The sequence below is a fragment of the Siphateles boraxobius genome, unplaced genomic scaffold (genome assembly GCF_051911475.1).
Source record: "Siphateles boraxobius isolate OS27281-9 unplaced genomic scaffold, OSU_SipBor_1 130, whole genome shotgun sequence".
In the NCBI taxonomy this organism is placed as follows: domain Eukaryota; kingdom Metazoa; phylum Chordata; class Actinopteri; order Cypriniformes; family Leuciscidae; genus Siphateles; species Siphateles boraxobius.
In genome coordinates, this window is record NW_027508734.1 from 30,881,067 (window position 1) to 30,904,836 (window position 23,770).

At 37.7% G+C, this 23,770-nt stretch overlaps 1 protein-coding gene across 50 annotated transcripts in view; it reads left to right on the top strand.

Annotated features, from left to right (window-relative positions):
• Nucleotides 1–23,770, top strand: part of scrib (scribble planar cell polarity protein) — a 116,390-nt gene that overhangs the window by 67,995 nt on the left and 24,625 nt on the right. For 39 of the 50 annotated variants that reach the window (XM_077229170.1, XM_077229180.1, XM_077229160.1 and 36 more), the window contains 17 exons: nucleotides 219–275; nucleotides 406–469; nucleotides 773–847; nucleotides 1,076–1,220; nucleotides 1,977–2,095; nucleotides 2,871–3,070; nucleotides 3,202–3,368; nucleotides 3,819–3,949; nucleotides 4,050–4,178; nucleotides 6,589–6,762; nucleotides 6,987–7,403; nucleotides 12,877–12,939; nucleotides 15,871–15,960; nucleotides 16,065–16,142; nucleotides 16,241–16,570; nucleotides 19,711–19,791; nucleotides 22,904–23,146. In XM_077229170.1, coding sequence (XP_077085285.1) covers nucleotides 219–275; nucleotides 406–469; nucleotides 773–847; nucleotides 1,076–1,220; nucleotides 1,977–2,095; nucleotides 2,871–3,070; nucleotides 3,202–3,368; nucleotides 3,819–3,949; nucleotides 4,050–4,178; nucleotides 6,589–6,762; nucleotides 6,987–7,403; nucleotides 12,877–12,939; nucleotides 15,871–15,960; nucleotides 16,065–16,142; nucleotides 16,241–16,570; nucleotides 19,711–19,791; nucleotides 22,904–23,146 — 2,563 coding nt within the window. The remainder of the gene's footprint in view (nucleotides 1–218; nucleotides 276–405; nucleotides 470–772; nucleotides 848–1,075; nucleotides 1,221–1,976; nucleotides 2,096–2,870; nucleotides 3,071–3,201; nucleotides 3,369–3,818; nucleotides 3,950–4,049; nucleotides 4,179–6,588; nucleotides 6,763–6,986; nucleotides 7,404–12,876; nucleotides 12,940–15,870; nucleotides 15,961–16,064; nucleotides 16,143–16,240; nucleotides 16,571–19,710; nucleotides 19,792–22,903; nucleotides 23,147–23,770) is intronic. The other 11 variants (XM_077229212.1, XM_077229159.1, XM_077229162.1 and 8 more) reach the window with 3 other exon arrangements.

Below are 23,770 nucleotides of genomic sequence, written 5' to 3' on the forward strand. Positions count from 1 at the left end.
TAGAATATTTAAAATGTCTGTGTTATAATTACAAAAGGCAGTGAGAAATTATAAAATAAAGCAGGCATCCTATCCACATACGGACACAATCTCTCTCATCTCGCACATGTACACACGGTTTTGACCACCGTTGATGTCGAACAGATGGAAGAGCCCATTACTCTTCCAAATCAAGTGACACACCACTCAGTCTCGTCACTTTCTTTTTCTCCTCTCAGCTTGTCAAACCTGGTGACTTTAGAGCTAAGGGAGAATCTACTGAAATCTTTACCCTCGTGAGTATTTTCCCAATAAACTGCAATCATTAGATCCACAGTGCTCATGCTCTGAATTTACCCCCAAAATCTTTTTAAACAAATGCAAAGCAAATTACATCAAATGTGAAATGTCTCTATCATCCTCTAGCTCTCTTTCCTTCCTGGTTAAACTGGAACAGCTGGATCTGGGCAGCAATGTACTGGAAATTTTGGTGAGAAACAGCCAGTTTTTGGTCATATTTACAGCGGTCCTGAGATCAATTTAGTTGTTTTAGCTGTTAAACGCATGCATGCCATGTTTTCAAGTTTATTTAGAGCATGTTATTTTTGTTTGCCCCAGTGGATCTCTGATTTTCATTTCCTTTACTGAACTAACACCTGAGCACCTGCTGAGGAAAATATAGTTTAATATTATATTTTTTTCTTTATTATGTGCTGCTTTTCATATAATTCCTCTTTTGTTTCCCATGTCCTGTGTCTTTAATCTGCTTTCTTTTTATATTTATTCCATTCAGCCTGACACACTTGGGGCACTGCCCAATCTTCGTGAGCTATGGTTGGACAGAAACCAGCTCTCCTCACTACCTCCTGTGAGTATAGACAGCTTCTGATTGGCTGATTATCATATGGGTCATTTGTCTGGATGATGTTACATATCTAGTTTAAATTCATGCAGTTGTTGTCCTTTTCAGACATTGTTTACCTTCGGTGCAGTTGATTGCATTTAGCATGTGCCTGTTCTGCTGATAACTGGAGTGGAAAGTAAAGTGCCTTAATTCATTTTCGGCTGACTGAAAGATGACCTCTGTGTTTAACAGGAGCTGGGAAACCTGCGGCAGCTGGTTTGCTTGGACGTTTCAGAAAACCGTCTTTCAGAGCTTCCCAAAGAGATCAGCGGCCTTATTGCCCTCACAGACCTGCTGCTCTCTGAGAACGTTCTCGAAGTCTTGCCGGACAGCATTGGTGAAACTCTATATCCCTCTTACAAACATCAATAAATACTAGAGTATGCTTGCTTTTGTATAGAGACATAGCTGCGTTACAATAAACACATTGTCCTGCCTCTTATTCATCTTACTGAAAACAATGTGCTGCCCAGTCTAAATGAAATCAGCACCTATATGGTGACTACTTTATCTTTACTCAAAATTATCGCTTTTGATTTCAGTCTGCTACATTATATTCTCACTGGATGTTGACATTTAACTTAACTTATGAATGTTGTGATTAGCACAGTGAACATTTTGAAAAATGCTAGTTTGTCAATCTTCCCTTGAGGAGACAATGAAAATTATAAAATATTTGGTTTCTTTTAGGACAATAAGGCTCAATTCTAGTACTGTAAAAGTGTGCAAATTGACAAATTAGAACTTTTTTAAACCATTATGGTCTTAATTGATTTTAAAAATTCTGTTTCTCTTTGCTCTAATCCACTGAGAAACAGGTTTCTGTTGATTTGAGAATCACAGCACTGCCCTCTTGTGTCAGCAGACTTATTTCATGTTATTACTGTACTGTCTTTACATGTTTAGAGATCATATTTTGTTCAACTATCACTTATGTATACTGTTCAGTTTTTTTCATAGTGATGTTTTTGTCCTCAGTGTTCATCTTGAAACTGTTTTGATTTGAATGCAGCTGTTGCTGAGTATATATTGTCTTTGTAATTATCTCAAAACATAGGTGAAATCTTTATATCCAGAATGTTTTTCCTAACAGGCTCACTTAAGAAGTTGTCAATTCTGAAAGTGAACCAGAACCGCTTAGTGCATCTCACAGACTCTCTTGGCGAGTGTGAGAATCTGACAGAGCTCATGCTGACTGAGAACCTTCTCCAGGTACACAACCCCACACCACCTGATCTCTGTACTGTCTGATTTCATTTTACTTACTGCACTTTCTAATTCTTTGAAGCTGGTTTTAGAGCTTTACATTATATTTTCTGTATCACTTTTATATTATTATTCTGTTACAGTGCTTTTTCTTCCCTTAATGGTACCATTTTGGGAATTATGTGGCAAGAGATTGAGAGAACAAGATAACTATTCATTTGAATCTATTTACATTACATTTAAATTTTTAGGGGTATATACTTGGATCCAAAATAAGTAATTTGGGTGTTTGTATAGATCAGATTTTTTGGAATTGTTGGTGGGGTATTGTTATTATAATACTTTTCTTTATTGCTTTGTTTATTTTTTAATAAAAACATTTATATCATTATTGTTAAAAGGATATTTATTTATTTATTTATTATTGTATAGTCATATTGAATGGGTTCATTAAAAACAACAGCGGGGATGTGGCCAGAAATCGATTTTTTATTAACCGAATAGGGTCTAGGTTGAGTTACCTCCACCCAATTGTAAAGACAATTTTTTTACTGGTATAAAACATTTTTTTTTTAAAAACTTTACAGATGGCATGACCCCGGACCACCTAGAGTTTGCATCCCTGTGTTTAGGGGATGCTTTCATCCAAAATTGCAAATGAGTAATCACAATTGTTCCTAAAGGAGTCAACAATATTAGCAGTACCATATTTCAAGAGGAAAGCTGAGGTGTCAGAACAGAGCCCATTGTGAAAACTTCCTTGTGCTGTTTTCACTTTCAGTCCCTCCCTCGCTCACTCGGAAAGATGAAGAAGTTGACCAACTTTAATGTGGACCGAAACCGCTTGAGCAGCGTCCCAGCAGAGCTGGGAGGATGCGTCAGCTTGAACGTACTCTCCCTCAGAGATAACCGCTTGGGAAAACTACCCGCTGAGCTCGCCAACGCCACAGAATTACACGTGCTGGATGTGGCAGGTAACAGGTGAGAAATACATTCTTTCAGTCTCCTTATCACAGGTTTTGGATGTGAGATTGGTTCAGAGTGACCATAAGAGTTTCTACCGACTGTGTTTCATGCACTGAAGTTTCTCTATTTATTGCTCTCTGTCGCAGGTTGCAGAATTTACCGTTCGCATTGGCCAATCTGAACCTGAAAGCCATGTGGCTGGCAGAGAACCAGTCTCAGCCCATGCTGAAATTCCAGACAGAGGATGATGAGCAGACTGGGGAAAAAGTTCTCACCTGCTACCTGCTGCCCCAGCAACCCTCATCAAGCCTCGGTAAGACACTCCACCATTCTCATGTATGGAGCTGTCATGCAGGTTATAGTCACACACATAGTCAGATCTTTGACTAAACAGCATGACTAAAGTGCCTAGCCCACATCGCACCTTATTCTAGCCAAGAACCGCTCGCTTGGGCACAAGCAGACCACTTGACTGAAAAATTAATTTAATGGCATGCTAGTCTCTAAGAACAGTTATACAAGATGGTTCTCAGATAAATAAATACAGATTGTTTCGTAGGTTAAATACCTGTCAGGTTCCAGGCATTTTTAATGGAAACTACAGTAATCATATTAGAGCAGGAAGTAATTGTTGAAAAAGTGCATTGAATGTCAGTAAAAAGGACTTTGGGTGGTCCATGACCATGCTGTCTGAAGCTGAGATTACATGCACAGTGAATCCATGACGCACATCATATAATATTTTGTAATATTTACTTTGCAGAGAATCTGTTGGACAGGACTGTTGATGAAACCTGGCCCACAGACACTAATTTGAACAGGGTATCAGTCATTCAGTTCCGGGATGACTCAAAACACGAAGAGGAAGATGAGGAGACAGCGGCAGAGAGGAGGGTGAGTGTGGAAATGTCTACAGGATGTTTATAATTTCTGAACAGCTGTTTACATAAAATAGTGTGCATGTGCTAATTCTCTTGCTGTATATGTGAACCAGCAGGGTCTTCAGAGGAGAGCCACACCACATCCTAGTGAGTTAAAGGTGATGAAGAATGTCATTGAAGCCAGAAGAAATGAGGCTTATACAGCCAAACCAGATGAGGATCTGGAGTCCCCGGACTCTGAGGTAAAAACAAACATAGGCACAATCAATTATTTATTTTTTACTTTATTAGGGGTGTCCAAATGTGCTTTTATCAGTTTCAATCACTTTGAATGGAAATAAATGCATAGATCCAATTATAGCACACTGACAATATATTGTATTTTCCAGAATGTAAGTTATTTTTTTTTATCATCAGAGATGAGTCGCCACTTATATAATGCATTTAACGTCACACACACATGGATTCTCTTATTACTCTTCCCTCACGTTTCATCCTGTTTTTTTTCCCCCTGGGTAATAATAAATTAGTTTACAGAGAATCAGTCAAGATGCCAGACATGAAAATATATTGCTCTTCACATACCGTTGTGCTTGAATGATGGTGAACCTGTCACAAAGGAAGGCCCTTGAGACTGTCCTAAGTCAGGTGCTGTAGCCCAAGGGTTAGGAAGGAGTAAGGAAGGTATGGTATGACAAGATGATCCGCGGTGCAAAAATAGATAATTCATTAATAATCCAAAAACAATCCGTGCAAAGTACAAATTAATAAAAAAAAAATAAAAAATAAAAAAATGATGAATGCTAACGAAGCAGCACTATAACCTCTGCCCATTAAACACAAAGGCAACAGAGCAAACCACCAACCTTCTCTAATAGCCGGAACACTCCGGTTAAATTCACACACTTCCCGCCAAACGAAATTAGGAAGTACCTTTTGTACAGGGTATACTTTGGCTTAATAATGTACATGATAACAATGACATTAAAACAAACACATCTTTTACAAAGACGAAAAAATATCATTAGTTCAGCTTAAACCAAGTAATGTTACCATAAGAAACATACCTTAAACAGAACAAACATTTCCCTCCACACCTATACTGCCTCCCCCCAGTTGTGGGAAATGGTATGACCCATGCTATGATAAGCGCGTTCCGGTTACGCGCGCTACCGTAACGAGCAGAGCAGAAACCAACAGGTAAGCACATACAATACCACAGAGCTATATCATGTAAAATTACTAATAAACAGTCTGTAAAAACATTAGCCTCCTTGTGACTTCTTATACTTCAGCGAGTGCTAATGGTAATCAAAGAATTTGAACTTGAATGATGTTACTGAACGTAAGAATTGTGGGGTTGCAAACGTCCATAGCTAATTGTACACGGGATGCAGTAATGAAATGTGAATAAAGCGCTTAAACAATGTATTTGGCAAACTAAATATAGCAACCTTTAACACACATTTGAGACATACTGAAATGGTGATGACGTCAACACAAAGGTTCATCATCACAGAACCCTTTAAAATGTTCTATATTTCTTCATAAATATGTATCAAAACATCATCAGATGTTCACACAAGCCCTAAAAGTAGACAAAGAGAACCCAATCAAACAAATGAGACAAAAATACATGTAATTTATTTATTGGGAAAAAGGATCCAGTATTACATATCTGTTGGTGAACTCTTGCTTTCAGTTTCTGGTGTGACCCCCTTATGTAGCAATAACTGCAGCTTAACGTTTCTGGTAACTGCTGATCAGTCCTGCACAATACTTTTATAGAACGACTTGTGTGCTTGGGGTTGTTTTCTTTGTAGCATGACCCACTTTCTCTGGAGATAAAGTTCATGGACAGATTTCCTGACATTTTCCTTTAGAATTCCCTGGTATAATTCATTGTTCCATCAATGATGGCAAATCGTCCAGATGCAGCAAAACAGGCCCAAACCATGAAACTGCCACCACCATGTTTCAGAGAGAGGATAAGGTTCTGATAGTGGAATGCAGTGTTTTTCTTTCTCTAAACATAACGCTTCTCATTGTTCTATTTTGGGTTCATCCGTCCAGGACATTTCCAAAAGCCCTCTGGCTTGTCCACGTGATCTTTAGCAAACTGCAGATGGGCAGCAATGTTCTTTTTGGAGAGCAGTTGCGTTCTCCTTGCAACTCTGCCATCCACACCATGGTTGTTTAGTGTTCTCCTGATGGTGGACTCAGCCAATGTGAAATAGGCCTTGAGTTGCTTAAAAGTTTCCTTGGGGTCCTTTGTGACCTCGCAGACTATTACACATCTTGCTTTTGGAGTGATCTTTGTTGGTCAACCACTCCTGGGGAGGGTAGCGATTGTCTTGAATTTCCCCCATCTTTCCCCCCCCCCCCCCCCCCCCCCCCCCAAGTTATATTTAGATTCTCACCTAATTGTTCACATGAGCCATTGGTGCTTGGACCCTTTAAGATTGTCGCTTACGGCTTTTTTTTGTTAGTATTATTATTATCATCAAATGTATTGTTTAAAATATTTGTATTTAAATATAATTTAAATACATTTGAATTTCATATTACATGCAAACTGTTGACTAATTATTATTTAAATATTAGATATAAACCGCCCAGTTATTCCTATTGATGTTTGATGGTTTTTCACAGGAGAAACGGTTGAGTGGGCTGTCCAATCAAAGTCATGATTCTCAGGCATCCAGTAGCACCGCCTCGGCCACTTCTCAGGACGAGAAGCGGGGTATAAACAGTACAGGGATTGAGCTTAATGATGGACCGTGTCGAGAGGAGGAGATGGATGAGATGGAGGTGGAGTATTCTGAGGTGAGCTGCTCCATTACTCTTAATGTATGCAAATGGTTAAGGATGTTATCTCTGTTTTTCATGCAAACTACTGAATTGATTGTTTAGGTTTGTGTAAATACATTGTAGTTAATTCCTTCTGTAAAAGATTCATTTTTTTCCTTGATGAGCAGTAATAATCCAGTCACTGCATTGGCAAGTTAGTAAACTATTTTCACAGTTCAGTTTGTTTTTTTTATTCGCAGCCTACTGTGCACTTTGCTGAAGAGCCCATCATTCGTGGTGGTGATGATGAGGAAGATGAAAATGAAGAAGATGATGCTGAAAGGAGCTATGAGGACTCCCGAACACCACCTTTACCTGCTGAGAAACAGCGGCTCATACGTAAAGACACACCACACTACAAAAAGCACTTCAAGATCACCAAGTTGCCCAAACCCGAGACTGTCGCCGCCTTGCTGCAAGGCTTCAGTCATGAAGGCCTGTCACCTACTGCTCACACCCCTGAGGATGAAAGGGATGATGATGTGGAGGAGGAAGATGAAGATGAAGAGGATGAGGGAGGAGTAATAGTCAATACTCCATTCCAGCACAGACTAGAAACCGCTGAGCTAGAAGACAGCAGGCTGAGTCAGATGAACTCATCCCTGCAGCCAGTGAAGGTAAGAAGGGCTCACTTCTAGAGTCGTCGGTGGGGGAAAGCTTGGTTACCTCAATGAAAGGATATAGGCAGGTTGCTGGTAAAATCTATGTATATTGTCTTAAGGTTTATGCAGTTGAGGTGTTTAATAATCACATGCTCACACATCTCAGAGCAGAGGCAGAATTGTTTCAGCCCAAGATGTACAAAATACAGTGCTAAAAGCCTGAGACCACTAGTGTAAGTGTGTCCCTTTTACATTTTTCTAATTTCATACAGTATATTCAAATTATATTATCATTTGAATTGCACTACTGTTCACAACTTTAAGGTCAGTAAGATTTTGTAATGTTTTTGAAATAAATCTTTTATGCTTAACGAGGCTGTAAATACAGTAAACAGTAATATTGTAAATCATTGTTACATTTTAAATTTTATAAAATATTTTAAACCAAATTATTCCTGTGATGGCAAAGCTGAATTTTCAGCAGTTATTACTCCTCAAACCTTTTACAAGGTAGTGTACAATAAAAAATTATCAGAACATTTCAAAGACAATGTCTTTGGTTTGTGTCCTTTTTGCTTTAATGACATCAACACTTAAGTCTAAAAAACAGATTTTCATTTGTAGTCTCACGCTTTTGGACCCCACTGTATAAATATATATTTTTTTCATATGCAGCAATTTCATACATTTTATCTGTATTAGTCATCATGTCATTGTAATGGACATTGGCAGCATGCAAAAAGTATGCTAGGAATATCTTAGCTTGTTTTGCTTGAATGTTAAATGCTTGTTTTATGTGTTTTGATGACCTGTGCCCCTGGTCTGATTGAAAGGACAAAACCTCAAATGAAAAAGCTTCTCCTTGTTTTGCCCCACCCTTTGTCTATGTTTAGCTCCTCCTCCACAGCTTGACTCCACCCTATTGAGCACTGCTCTTGCTTCTTATCATCATTTGCTGTCTCTGCTGCCTGCCGGGAATCAGTGCACACTGCCTTCTTTGCCCACCCTTCCAAAACTTTCTATGTGCTGATCATTTTAAATTATACCCGAGTTTCACTATTTTTTTATTATTATTATAGTTATCATTCATCCTACAAAGATTGTTTTGAGTCTGTTAAGAGTTTTGCTGGAAGCAAATTTGGAGAAAAAAAAAAGTGAAAACGAGACTTATTTTATACATTTCATTCAAACATGCTACAGAATGTGTTGCAATCATTCATTAGCCAGGTTTCCGTTCAAGGTTTTTTTTTTTTTGCTAAAAAATGTTTAGCGCATCAAAATGTTTACTGATATTGCTTATGGAAATGCCAATTATCGATGATTTTTTTTGCAAATATCAGAACTTTTTTCGTTTAACTTCAGCACATAAATTCTAGGTCGATACTTCAAATGTCGCAAAAAACTAATGTGGAAACACATTTTTTTTGTGAAAAGGGCTTTAATGCAAATAAATGTGCTGTCACATTAGCCTATACAGGGTCCAGGTTCGTGCCGTTACTCCTGTAAAAGCACCATTTCTCTGTATTAAAATAATGTATAATTAAATCTATTTTTTATATATATATATATATATATATATATATATATATATATATATATATATATATTGATAATTTTTCTTTTTTAAATAGTGTATACATTCGGAATAGGCAGTAGTTGCTCCCATTTAAAAAATAATAAGCCTATTAACAAGTGTTGTTTTCAATCTACAATCTAACTAAAGTTAATCAGAAAAATAGTACACCTGCACCCGTTTCTGAATATTGCTTGATGATCAAGTCTAAATGGTCTTTATAACGAATTACGAAAAAAACGAGACACTTGTTAATAAAAATAATTTATGTATACAATTTAAAAATATATAATAAAGTTTTGTTAAAAATGAATGAGGAAAATATAGTGCCTTGGAAATCTCTGCAGCTCGTTAAAACTAAAAATGTGGCGTCTGTCAAACGAAAGAAGGCTGTTTTTTGTTTCTAAAGCTGACAAAAATAAAGGTAAAATACACGTTACTTCTGTTTCTGAATAAATAAAATTAATGTCATATCACGATTTTATGGTCTGAAGCTGGCTACTTGACAAATGAAATTCACGACATGACACTTGTTAATACTATTTTTTAAATACAATACAATTTTAAATCAAAAAAACTTTTAGAATTAAGAAGGTGTCAGTTAAGCAATAGACAATTTAAATATATTAAATATACAGGTCCTTCTCAAAAAATTAGCATATTGGGATTAAGTTCATTATTTTCCATGATGTAATGATAAAAATTAAACTTTCATATATTTTAGATTCTTTGCTTACCAACTGAAATATTTCAGGTCTTTTATTGTTTTAATACTGATGATTTTGGCATACAGCTCATGAAAACCCAAAATTCCTAACTCAAAAAATTAGCATATCATGAAAAGGGTCTCTAAACTAGCTATTAACCTAATCATCTGAATCAACTAATTAACTCTAAACACCTGTAAAAGATTCCTGAGGCTTTTAAAAACTCCCAGCCTGTTTCATTACTCAAAACCGCAATCATGGGTAAGACTGCCGACCTGACTGCTGTCCAGAAGGCCATCATTGACACCCTCAAGCAAGAGGGTACGACACAGAAAGAAATTTCTGAACAAATAGGCTGTTCCCAGAGTGCTGTATCAAGGCACCACAGTGGGAAGTCTGTGGGAAGGAAAAAGTGTGGCAAAAAACGCTGCACAACGAGAAGAGGTGACCGGACCCTGAGGAAGATTGTGGAGAAGGACCGATTCCAGACCTTGGGGACCTGCGGAAGCAGTGGACTGAGACTGGAGTAGAAACATCCAGAGCCACCGTGCACAGGCGTGTGCAGGAAATGTTGGAAGTTGCATGTCATTCGGAAATCAAGGTGCCAGAGTCTGGAGGAAGACTGGGGAGAAGGAAATGCCAAAATGCCTGAAGTCCAGTGTCAAGTACCCACAGTCAGTGATGGTCTGGGGTGCCATGTCAGCTGCTGGTGTTGGTCCACTGTGTTTTATCAAGGGCAGGGTCAATGCAGCTAGCTATCAGGAGATTTTGGAGCACTTCATGCTTCCATCTGCTGAAAAGCTTTATGGAGATGAAGATTTCATTTTTCAGCACGACCTGGCACCTGCTCACAGTGCCAAAACCACTGGTAAATGGTTTACTGACCATGGTATTACTGTGCTCAATTGGCCTGCCAACTCTCCTGACCTGAACCCCATAGAGAATCTGTGGGATATTGTGAAGAGAAAGTTGAGAGACGCAAGACCCAACACTCTGGATGAGCTTAAGGCCGCTATCGAAGCATCCTGGGCCTCCATAACACCTCAGCAGTGCCACAGGCTGATTGCCTCCATGCCAAACCGCATTGAAGCGGTCATTTCTGCAAAAGGATTCCCGACCAAGTATTGAGTGCATAACTGAACATAATTATTTGAAGGTTGACTTTTTTTGTATTAAAAACAATTATTTTATTGGTCGGATGAAATATGCTAATATTTTTAGATAGGAATTTGGGGTTTTCATGAGCTGTATGCCAAAATCATCAGTATTAAAACAATAAAAGACCTGAAATATTTCAGTTGGTGTGCAATGAATCTAAAATATATGAAAGATTAATTATCATTACATTATGGAAAATAATGAACTTCATCACAATATGCTTATTTTTTGAGAAGGACCTGTAGACCTACGCAAATAAAAGCTACATCTGTCTGCAAAAATCAGCAGCGATATTAAGGTTTTGATCGATTTGATGTTACTGAACTCTGAAACCAGAATGAATAACTTTTTTGGTTTGAATGATCTGAATATAGGCGTTCTTGGTCACGTCAAACCGCGACTGTCTTGATTGCATGGTCAAGGCTTACGTTAAAGATTGTTGCTGTATGACCAAATATTTCACTGTACCAATCTTTTTTATGGATCCTAAAATTTTGCATAAGCTACAGGACAAATGAGCTGCCCGGGGCCAAACCCATGGGGTTCGTCAAATATAGCCCTCTCAGACAAGCTGTCCCTCTACGCCGTGATTTTTTTTTTTTATTTCCTATTTAGTAATAGGCTTATTGTTCATGAAAATAGTAAGCAGTAAACTGGTGAATTCCAATGTCTCATTATTCTCTGCATTTTAGAATTATTTGCGATGCGACAGATACAATATAATATATGATACAACCTATGCGACAATGCGGATTTTTTTTTTTTTTAAATGATGCCTTTTTTTAAGGGATGACATCATTACATACACCATTTTATAGGTAAAGCGCCAATTGGATGGAAACAGGCTGGAGACAGCAAATTTTTTTCTTACGCATATTAATTTTGTCGATAACAAAACAGTGCAAAAAGTGGGTGTAAACTTGGCTATTGACTTCTTAAATGTTTTAATTAAGCTACATATGTAAAATTAATATTTGAAGCCAAGTTCTATATATATCTGGTTCAAAGTATTCTGACCGGCCTCAAGAACTCAGAGAGAGAGAGGAAGTGTGTGTGTGTGGTCTCCAAGACTGGATGGCTGTGTGGCTGAGGAATGCTTGCACAGGGCTTGTGTGTGCATGTTTACCGTTTGAAAAATATGTAGTTTGCTCCTCTTGTGCGAATATTGACATTTGTGTGAATCTGGGTAATTGCTTTATATCTGTGTTTCATAGCCCTGACTCAATGATTTGACTTGGGTTGGTATTGACAACCTGTAACTCTGGTTGCTTCACTCAAACGGTGGGCTTTTAGTTTCCCCTGTCAAGTCTTTTTAAATTTTCTGCTAAACATTTTAGACTTCGTTTGTAACGTGTGATATGGCTGTAATGGTCTTTTTTTTAACTGCAGCAATATGCTTTTTTACAGATATGCAAAGCAAGCTTTCGCATAGCAGGCAGTCAGATATTAGCTGTGCATTTCATGAGCTGAATCGTCTGAGAACTGGGCTGTGCAGTGTCGTTTTAAAGCACCAGTCCAATAAAGGTTTAACAAAAGCTTAGAATTAATTGTAAAATCATGTAGTTGAATGGCATTACAATCCCTCATTTTTTATCTCAATTAATTATCCAATTAATAGTGAATTGACAGATGATGAACTGGACACAGGACTAGTTTTGTTATTCTGTACAATCAGTACCTCTCTAATCATTAATGACTCGTCTATTTTCATTCATAATACAATGATTTCTCCTAACTGTGATTTGCAGCTCATTAAGTGTATGGGTCAGTGTTGTTTGTTGTGTTTGTTGTATATATATATATATATATATATATATATATATATATATATATATATATATATATATATATGTATATGTGGTGGTTTGGAAGCGCCCTGTCTTTCTGTGGGTGTGTGCTGCCCTGCCTAGGTGTGTGTTTGGTGGTCTGTGTGTGTCATTCTGTACGCTGTGTGAATGTTTATTTTATTTCAATTCCCAGTCATACAGCTTCTGTGTTTTTTTTTGCCTGACTAATCTGCATGCCCTCTCGCTGGTTCCTGTCCTAACAGGGGGTGTCATTTGATCAAGTCAATAATCTGCTGATTGAGCCTGCTCGAATTGAGGAGGAAGAGGTCTGTACCTACTCTCTTTCCGCCCAAACTCCCACTCTTTTCCACGCTCTCTCCCTCTCTCTCTCTATTATTCATTCATTCACTCATCATTCACCTGCAGTTCAGGGGATCACGACCCACCATACAATTTCCTTCATTAATCCAATCCCGATGGCTAGGGAAACGCTAACTAACACGTATCACCACTGTAATGGATCTTAGTTTTTGGAGAAGAAAACATTGTCAAGGTGCTTCTGTTAGCTGAAGATGGTAAAGGAATGTTCTAGGTTGAGTACATTCACAAGCTCTGTCAAATGCATCTGTGACACTCTGTCATTTACCACAGAAAATAATTTGACCATGTTCTTTAGTTTGTAATCAACAAAATTAATGGAATACAGTGTAAGCCTATGAACAAACAAAGGCATTTGCTGTGGTAATCGAAAACGTCAATATAAGATTTTTTATTTAAAGAATTGCCCTAAAACTTTCAAGAAATATTTGCTTCCTTTCCATGTTTTTCTCCAAACTAGGTTCCATTATTGTCTGCCTGCTTCTGTTTTTCTTCCCTCTTTTCCACCGCCTAGCCTTCTGTCAGGCTCTGCCACCTAGGAGCAAAGTAGCACACGAGCTAGTGGAAACTTTTATACATTTATTTTTTTGCAGCATCTTATTACAGGTGTCTCTGTCTTGTCTGATTTAAATGAACAAGACCCACAAAAGTAGTGCTATAATAAAATAATTTACATTTTTTACTTGCCATAAAAATATATGTACAATGATGTTCCAGAAGCCCCTAAAATTAGTCATCCTATAGTTGCTTATGAAACGGAGTGTGATTTTTTTCTTTCTTCTTTTTTTTTCTTTAAATTAATTAGCTCCAAAAATAAACCAGCCATTATTGTTTGTTTTTTTGTTGTTGTTGTTTCACAGTGCAATATTAAAAGATGTGAATACAATGAATATCCCATTTTACAATGTTACCAGTGTGTTAATATTAGTTGAATCAATATCAAAGACATTGATACTCTCTCTCTGAGAATTAGCACAGATATGTGGATAATGAATAGTACTAATTCCTGATGTACTGCACTCTTTGCACTGAAGTTATTTTATTTATTTTGAAATGTATTTCATTGACCAAGGACATCATTCTGTCTTCACTTCAGTTTTTCCCCCCGATCTACCCACTCACTATACCCACTTTGCATGGCTGCTGCTGTAGAATCAACCACATCTAGTCCATCACACAAAAAGATTTCACCACCCCCACATTCATTTTGTGACCATATGTCACGGTGTGACTGTTTGGTGACGTGTGCCCTCACTTAATCAGTCAATACAAAGTTGTTTTTTAATTAAATTGTCATTCATTTTACTATTGATATTTAGTTTTTCATGTTCCTATACCATGATGACATTATCAAAAAAGGACAAAAAACTATAAATTTAATTGCTTCAGCCTTCTTTTTTTTAGGCTATGAATCTGTGACAGTACATTGTTTAATGACAAGTAGACTTGAACTAGATGTGGAGCCATCATTTTTGCCTTTAATCTACAAAACTTGACTCAATACAAGTTTTGAGATGGGTGATGTTTAAACCTGAGCATGTGTTCTATATACAGTCTGCATTAATCAAACAGATCATTAGTGCCCTGTCCAAGTAACACTGGCCTCCTCTCCTTGATTCTTCAGACCTTTGACTATTTGATCAAATGTATAGCATTATTTAGTGTTAAAGTAGTTGAATTTGATCCATCAAATGTTTTTGTGCCATCAAATGTCCATCACTGATCTTGGATCAACATCGTTGCTGTAGTTCAGTGTTACTAATTGTATACACACTACTGTTCAAAAGTTTGGAATTAGCATTATTTTCATTTATTTATTTTTTTATATAGAAATGTATACTTTTCAACAAGGAGGCTTTCAGTTGATCTAAAAATATATTTATAATTTTACAAAAAATTCTATTTGAAATATCTGCTGTTTTTGAAATTCTATTTATCAAAGAATTTCCACAAAAATATTAACCAGCACAACAGTTTTCAACAGTTTCATAATGAAATGATCTGCTTACTAATCATTTATTCCTTTACATGCGCAACAGTCATGCTTAAGCAGACTTGCATGACTTTCTGGTTGTCGGCTTGTTAAACAATAAATGTGAATGTAAACAAACTTTCTGTATAGAATATATCAATATATATTTTTGTAGAGACCATCTATTTATAAATATGTCTATTTATAAACTGCAATTTGAGTAAAGGCTGAAATACATGACATTTCCCAAGATTTTTGCCCCAGTTCACAGTCTGTACAAGTCGATGCTTGAAGCAATATTTGAATTGACAGATTTCACAGAAAATCACATGGTGTATGATGGGCACAAACTCTAGTTTTTAAGATTCAGACTATAATTCTGTCCAGTCGGAGGATATCGATTAGGTTTCATATTTTGAGCCAATTTTAGAACACATTTTGTTTTCAAATTTATTACTTCAGTAAATTGACAGTCAATCCACCTAATCCAACTTACAAAGTTTGACATTTCTCTTATCAACACAGTTTTTGTGCTTCTGATTTATCTTTTAAATTGTGTTAAAAGTATTTCCGAATATGAATGGATTGTCCAATGATCCTTAAATTTGGGCTCGATTGTTATTGTATGTAAATGAATGCTACGTGTAAAATATCAAGGAAAGGCGGCTGCTGGTTGGGACAATATATGCGATCTGTCTGAACATGGATGCAGTCTTCACATTAGAGATGGTTCCTCTATAAACAAGCATGCACTGCATGAAAGATTCCTGTTTTGTTTTTGTTAGTTATTTTGTTCTGTCAGTTAACTCGTGCATATTATAGCAAATGTCTTGTCTTGATGCATTGCATTGTGCAGGTTTTTGTTGCGCACTTTTCTGTAAATTTCTGATCTCTGCTTCATCTGTAGCTGAACCTGTCCATCCTGAGACAGACTGGTGGGTTAGGCATCAGCATAGCAGGGGGGAAAGGATCTACGCCCTATAAGGGTGACGATGAGGTACATTTCAATGAGCTTTCATGTAAAAGATAAATTTCAGTTAACGCCCTTGTGTGTGAGTGTGTTGTCAGCTTGTTTTAATGTACTGCGCATGTGCTTTTCAGGGTATTTTCATCTCTAGAGTTTCAGAAGAGGGCCCTGCAGCTCGTGCTGGGGTCAAAGTAGGAGACAAACTTCTTGAGGTGAACATTGTTATAATTTTCCCTTTTGTGTTGCCCCATACAAAACCAGTCATTCATGCAGCTTTAAGTCCTCCATCTTTGTATTCATCGGGTCTTAGGTGAACGGAGTAGACCTTCACGGAGCAGAGCATCACACAGCTGTCGAGGCCTTGCGTAACTCGGGGGCAGCCGTGGTTATGACCGTTCTACGAGAACGCATGGTGGAACCAGAGAACGCCATCACCACCACACCGTTGCGACCAGAAGATGATTATTTCCCCCGGGAGAGACGTTCCAGTGGGCTGCCTTTCCTCCTGGACCCTGCCTCACCTGCTGTTAGCACTGGACCTTCACAGCGACTAGCCACTTGTCTGATCCGCAACGATAAAGGTTTAGGTTTCAGCATTGCTGGAGGGAAAGGGTCAACCCCTTACCGAGTAGGAGACACGGTAAAAACAAGACGCTCTTCCAGATACACTTGTGACTTGCCTTGTGGTAAATATTTTATGGTGTGTTCTTTGCTTTGTTTTATCTCGGTGTTTATTTACGAAGCACAAGACGGGTCGTTCACTCTGTCCGTATGTTTAACATATTTAACAGAAATGTATGGACTGCATAAGCCTCTGTATGGTGCTCCTTATCACCTCTAGGATGTCTGACCGAGGCTGCGTTGATTAGAATTACAAGGACTGACACCCGATAGTGCCGATAGATTACAGGATGGCAGGGGATAAAGTATTTTTGGATCTCTGTTGCAGACACGCATCAAACCACCCTCTATCCTTCTGACACACGGCCTCATTTATGCACCACTTTCACGAAGGAGACAGTCACACGTTAGCACATGCACACACTCTAGGCTGAGTAAGTGTAAGTCGTGTTTTTGTTCCTCTGCTTGACATTTGCGCTTGCTTTTACTAACAAGTTGATGTCACCAACTTGTCTTTTTGCTACATCAAGTTTTCAGCATGCCGTGTTCTGATCACACTTCTAGAGAACATACTGTGAAAGTGCTGACAAAGGCGGCTTGAAGACCATCTGCGTATCAGTTGTCAGATTTTTCTTTGAAGAATGAAGTGGCCTTGAAGGTCGTAGATAGTTAATTTAATACTACAGAGTCTAAATTACATTTTTAGAGTGTTTTACATAACCCTTTTTTTTTAATATAATGGGCCGTTAAAAAAAGGCAGGTCATTTCAAGCTAAGGTCAGCGGGATATTCTCTGCTTTAGAGGCATGTGACATTGCAGTATATTACACCAGCTTACTCACTAGCTCTTAACCGCTATACAGGAGTATAGCTGTAAAATAGCACTGCAAGTGATTTTAGCACTGTGTCACTTCTAGAGTATGACCTTTTTTAATTCTTTGTGAATGTAAAAAGCAGTAAATTCACTGCTTTGTCTCAGTAAATAGGCTCATTTATATTTTATTTTCATTACTTTGTGAGAATTTTGATGTTTATACTACCGTTCAAAATTTGGGATCACTTTTTAAAGAAATAATTACTATATTTAGCAAGGATGCATTATATTGATCAAAAGTGACTGTAAAGAAATGTTAAAAAAATTCTAATGTTACAAAATATTTCTATTTGAAATAAATGCTGTTCTTTTGAACTTTCTATTCATCGAAGAATACAGAAAAAATCTTCTCTTTTTTCACAATGTTAAGCAGCAATGTTTTTAACATTGATGATGATAATAAAAAATGTTTCTTGAGCTGCAAATCATCATGTTAGAATGATTTCTGAAGGATCATGTGACACTGAAGACTGGAGTAATGATGTTGAAAATTCAGCTTTGCCATCACAGGGATAAATTACATTTTTAAAATACAGGTCCTTCTCAAAAAATTAGCATATTGTGATAAAGTTTATTATTTTCCATAATGTAATGATAAAAATTAAACTCTCATATATTTTAGATTCATTTCACACCAACTGAAATATTTCAGGTCTTTTATTGTTTTAATACTGATGATTTTGGCATACAGCTCATGAAAACCCAAAATTCCTATCTCAAAAAATTAGCATATTTCATCCGACCAATAAAATAAGTGTTTTTAATACAAAAAACCTTCAACCTTCAAATAATTATGTTCAGTTATGCACTCAATACTTGGTCGGGGAATCCTTTTGCAGAAATGACTGCTTCAATGCGGCGTGGCATGGAGGCAATCAGCCTGTGGCACTGCTGAGGTGTTATGGAGGCCCAGGATGCTTCGATAGCGGCCTTAAGCTCATCCAGAGTGTTGGGTCTTGCGTCTCTCAACTTTCTCTTCTCAATATCCCACAGATTCTCTATGGGGTTCAGGTCAGGAGAGTTGGCAGGCCAATTGAGCACAGTAATACCATGGTCAGTAAACCATTTACCAGTGGTTTTGGCACTGTGAGCAGGTGCCAGGTCGTGCTGAAAAATGAAATATTCATCTCCATAAAGCTTTTCAGCAGATGGAAGCATGAAGTGCTCCAAAATCTCCTGATAGCTAGCTGCATTGACCCTGCCCTTGATAAAACACAGTGGACCAACACCAGCAGCTGACATGGCACCCCAGACCATCACTGACTGCGGGTACTTGACACTGGACTTCAGGCATTTTGGCATTTCCTTCTCCCCAGTCTTCCTCCAGACTCTGGCACCTTGATTTCCGAATTACATGCAAAATTTGTTTTCATCCGAAAAAAGTACTTTGGACCACTGAGCAACAGTCCAGTGCTGCTTCTCTGTAGCCCAGGTCAGGCGCTTCTGCCGCTGTTTCTGGTTCAAAAGTGGCTTGACCTGGGGAATGCGGCACCTGTAGCCCATTTCCTGCACACGCCTGTGCACGGTGGCTCTGGATGTTTCTACTCCAGACTCAGTCCACTGCTTCCGCAGGTCCCCAAGGTCTGGAATCGGTCCTTCTCCACAATCTTCCTCAGGGTCCGGTCATCTCTTCTCGTTGTGCAGCATTTTTTGCCACACTTTTTCCTTCCCACAGACTTCCCACTGAGGTGCCTTGATACAGCACTCTGGGAACAGCCTATTTGTTCAGAAATTTCTTTCTGTGTCTTACCCTCTTGCTTGAGGGTGTCAATGATGGCCTTCTGGACAGCAGTCAGGTCGGCAGTCTTACCCATGATTGCGGTTTTGAGTAATGAAACAGGCTGGGAGTTTTTAAAAGCCTCAGGAATCTTTTGCAGGTGTTTAGAGTTAATTAGTTGATTCAGATGATTAGGTTAATAGCTCGTTTAGAGACCCTTTTCATGATATGCTAATTTTCGAGATAGGAATTTGGGGTTTTCATGATCTGTATGCCAAAATCATCAGTATTAAAACCATAAAAGACCTGAAATATTTCAGTTGGTGTGCAATGAATCTAAAATATATGAAAGTTTAATTTTTATCATTACATTATGGAAAATAATGAACTTTATCACAATATGCTAATTTTTTGAGAAGGACCTGTATAGTAAAATAGAAAAGTGAATTTAAAATTCAAATAAATGCAGCTTTGGTGAGCACAAGAGACTTCTTTCAAAAACGTTTAAATAAATCTTATAGAGTTGAGATTACAGTTGACTTGACTGTGTTCTCCTGCTTTATTCTCAGGGAATCTTCATCTCTCGAATTGCTGAAGGAGGAGCTGCTCACAGAGACACTGTCCTGCACGTGGGAGACAGGGTCATATCAGTGAGTCATCCATCTCTCGCGCACACCTCTCTCTCTCTCTAGTTAGTTTAGTTGATCAACTTGTTTTTTTTTAGATTTAAAAAGAGTTGTTCACTTGAAATAAAATAAAGTGAATTTTCTCACCTTCATTTCATTTAAAAACTTTAAAATAAAAAAAAATAAAAAAATTACTAAAGAAAGAAATAACTAAAAAATGATTTTTTTTCCTTAAAAGACAAAAGGAACTGTTTAGCAGATTTTGAGGCTGTTGTTTGCCATACAAAAAGTGAATGGTTACCATGGTCTGCCAAGCTCCAAAAATGACAAACAGCATCATGAAAGTGATCCATATAAGTCATGTGCTTTATTTTAAGTCCTCTAAAGCAATATGATAGCTTTGTGCGAGGACGACTCATTTATGCTGATATCAAATCTCATTTATGTTTGTGTATATTAAAATGTGGCACAGGAAGATGTCACCTCAAAAATCATGGGTTTGTGGATCTTATGAATATAACTTGATTTTTGATCTGTTGTTCACACAACGCTATTGTATGCAGGGTTTGAAATTAAGTTTTTCACTCACCGGCCAATTTGGCTAATAAATCAAGTTACCAGCCATTTTGAACTTCTACTAGCCAAAAAGTAATAAAATAAACCAGATTAATTACGTTACGTCACAGCTTATGTATTTTTATATATATATATATATATATATATATATATATATATATATATATATATATATATATATATATATATATATAATATTTTTAATTTATAGATATTATAAAATGTGGATTTCATACATTCATTTCTTAAAATCCTGTCATCCAGCTATCTCCTCCCTTCCTCTTTCATCCTCATCCTTTTCACCAAAAATGTATTTTAGGTGGACAGATCAATAGAGTACAAAGAACATCAAAAAAAAGTTGGATGTTGGGAAATAACAATGGATTTCCTGTTAACCAAATGCTTTTTTAATCTTCGTTTTTGCTTCAATGTAAATTAACAAGCGTGCCGTTATTTGTTGTGTACTGACATGTGTGTTCAAGTAAGCCAGATACAGGTATGTGCAGATTCTGCACAATACGCTGTATTTAATATATCATGATGACTCACGAGTTCAGTATTTGCGCTAAATCTGCACAGATTTGGCTTACTCAAACTTCCCCAGCAAAGTGAGTAAACATAATAAGTAACACACCACATTGGCTAGTGATTTGACAGTGTAACCCGCCAGTTGATTTTTACCTGCATTTGGAGGGTTGGCCGGTTTCATTTCAAACCCTGATTGTATGGTTTCGGAATAAAGCACACAAATTATATGGATTACGTTTTATGACTTTTATGCTCTGTTTTATGAGCTTTCTCTTTCATTGTATGGAAAATGAACGCGTGAACACTAACACACGCGTTTGTGTTTTACTGTACCTTGAATAATAGATTTTTTTGGTCCTGGATATTAAATGGATTGAATAAAATTCAGCTCACTGCATTTGTCAGTTGGATTTAGTTTTAGCAGAGTGCATCTGAGCGGTCTTCTGCTGTTTTACTGTGCTATACACCATAACCGTTCTGCTTCACACCATGAAATGATGTCACTGTGTAATTGTGCACTTCTCTCCCGGTAGCCTTGCTTGTGTTACTACTCAGAAATATGACAATTATAATCCAAACTGTTTTGTCTCCCCTGAGACCTCTCTTTATTTTGTGATTTTTGCTGCTTCTTCCTCTGTCCTTGCATGAGTTTTCACTAACACACTTCTTGCCTGCTTGGTGTCGGGTGTGGTGATGGGAGGTTTTTGACTTATTCTTAGGGCCTGCTGTCATGGTAACTGCATGCGTTACCATAGCAGCTGCCGTTCTGTCACCCTGTTGTAAGCGCCGGTACTGAATGGCCAGTGCTGACCTCTGTTTGTCACCATGATGGAACTTCTTTCTTATAAACAATGTAACCAGAAATCAAAAAAAGTCCTTCCTCACATGAAACAAGACAGATTTAGCCACATACCATGGCCTATTAGAGAGAATCTCTGTTATGCAGTTGACCACAGCGGCTTTAATCCGTAGTTCCAGCACAACATATCATGCGTCAAGATAAGACCCAGATTGTAATTAAAGGGCAGGATTTAAAGAATTGAATAAAAAGTAGTCAATAGCTAATGTGATGAATCAGTTAGTACTTGTACATGCATAGTTATTCTCAAGTTAAGAGCAGGTTTTTAGGTAGTCAGGCTACAGTCTCTTCTCTGTCCAGGTATAGATGACATATGCAATCGAATTTTCAAAGGATTAAATGCAGGTTGTGCGTCACCTCTATCTCATGGAACAAGTGCACAATCCTGAGGCAAATTGTAGTTGTATTAACATTTGAAGGTGCTGGATAAAGCCAAGCTCCAATCACATTTTCCAGATCTGTTAGTCTGGCTTCCCCAAAAACAGACTGGTATATTTCAGTCAGACTAAAGTGTGTACATTTTAAACAGATTAATTACTGCTTTTGTCCAAATGTAATAAAAGTTTTATAGTGCATGTTATCGCACTTACTACTACCAATTGTAATGATAACTCATCTTGGACTAAACCCACTTTTTATGAGTGAAAAGTCCTCTAATCAAAGCATTTGAGATATATTTGCCAGGCATCTAAATGTGACAAGCTGTAGTAGAGTGTGGGGACTGTTTTCAAAGGCTGCTCTTTTTGTACTTGCTCTAACACACTACATGATCTTGCTACCTAAAGCATCTCCCTTTAGCATCTCTCACTTCCTCTTTCTCCTATTGCACATTCCCTTTTCTTTTGACTTCCCTGGTCAGATGTGTATCAGTTTGGTTTGCATGATTTTACACTGAGAACCCAGGTTTTTAAAACCAAAGTGGAAATCACTTTTCCTTTAAGCATATGAATCCATGAGAGGGCTCGGCATTGGCTTTCACCTGATCCAGATCAGTCCTGTACAGGAACTGTTTTCCCCTGTCTAACACCTGGAATCTTTAATGTTCCTCTGCAACCCTATATACAGCATTTAAAGAGCCAGTAAGACATCACAGCTCAGCATGAGGGGCTTTCATCTGCCCATTCTGGGCATATTGGCCCTCTATGACCCTCTGGTGTTTGGCTGTCACTTCAGATCAATGGTGTAGACATGACAGAGGCCAGACATGACCAGGCAGTAGCGCTGCTTACTGGCACCTCCCCCACCATCACCCTCCTGGTCGATCGGGACCAGGCCAGTGCAGGGGGCGCCTCCCCTCGAACTCGACCTCATTCACCCCCTCCTCCAGAGCCATCTGACTCACCTGAGCAAGAGGAAGGAGACGAGCACCTTGGAAACCATCTCAACTGTCCCATGGAAGATGAATACCCCATTGAGGTGCGAGCTCTAACTAAAAGTGTGACCGTGAGTCTGTAGGGAATGTGTGAGTGTTGATTTATGCTGCTTGCTGTAGTTTAATCTCATAACAGCTTCATTTTGATGTTTTAATGCCTCACTCAACAGAGAAAATGGTGCACGGTATGAACATTGCATACTGGATTTATTGTTTTAGGATTGTGATTTGGCCTTTTGAAATTTACTCTATTGCTTTTGCATTTTATTGATGTTCCCTTGATGTTTTGAAGTTGTGTAGTTGTATAGACTTGCCCAGAAGACGCGTTCGTCTCCATCACAAATAACTGAACATTCAGTTATTTTCTCTATAACATTGACACTACCATTCAAAAGTTTGGGGTCTGTAAGATTTTTTAAATATTTTTAAACTATTTTAAATATTAACATATTAGGAGTATCATAAGAATAAATCAAGCAGCACAACTTATTTCATCATTGATGATAAGAAATGTTTCTTGAGCAGCAAATCAACATATTAGAATGATTTTAAAGGGATCATGTGACACTGAAGACTGGAGTAATGATGCTGAAAATTCAGCTTTGCAATCAAAAGATTAATTTATGTTTTAAAATATATTAAAATACAAAACAATGATTTTACATTCT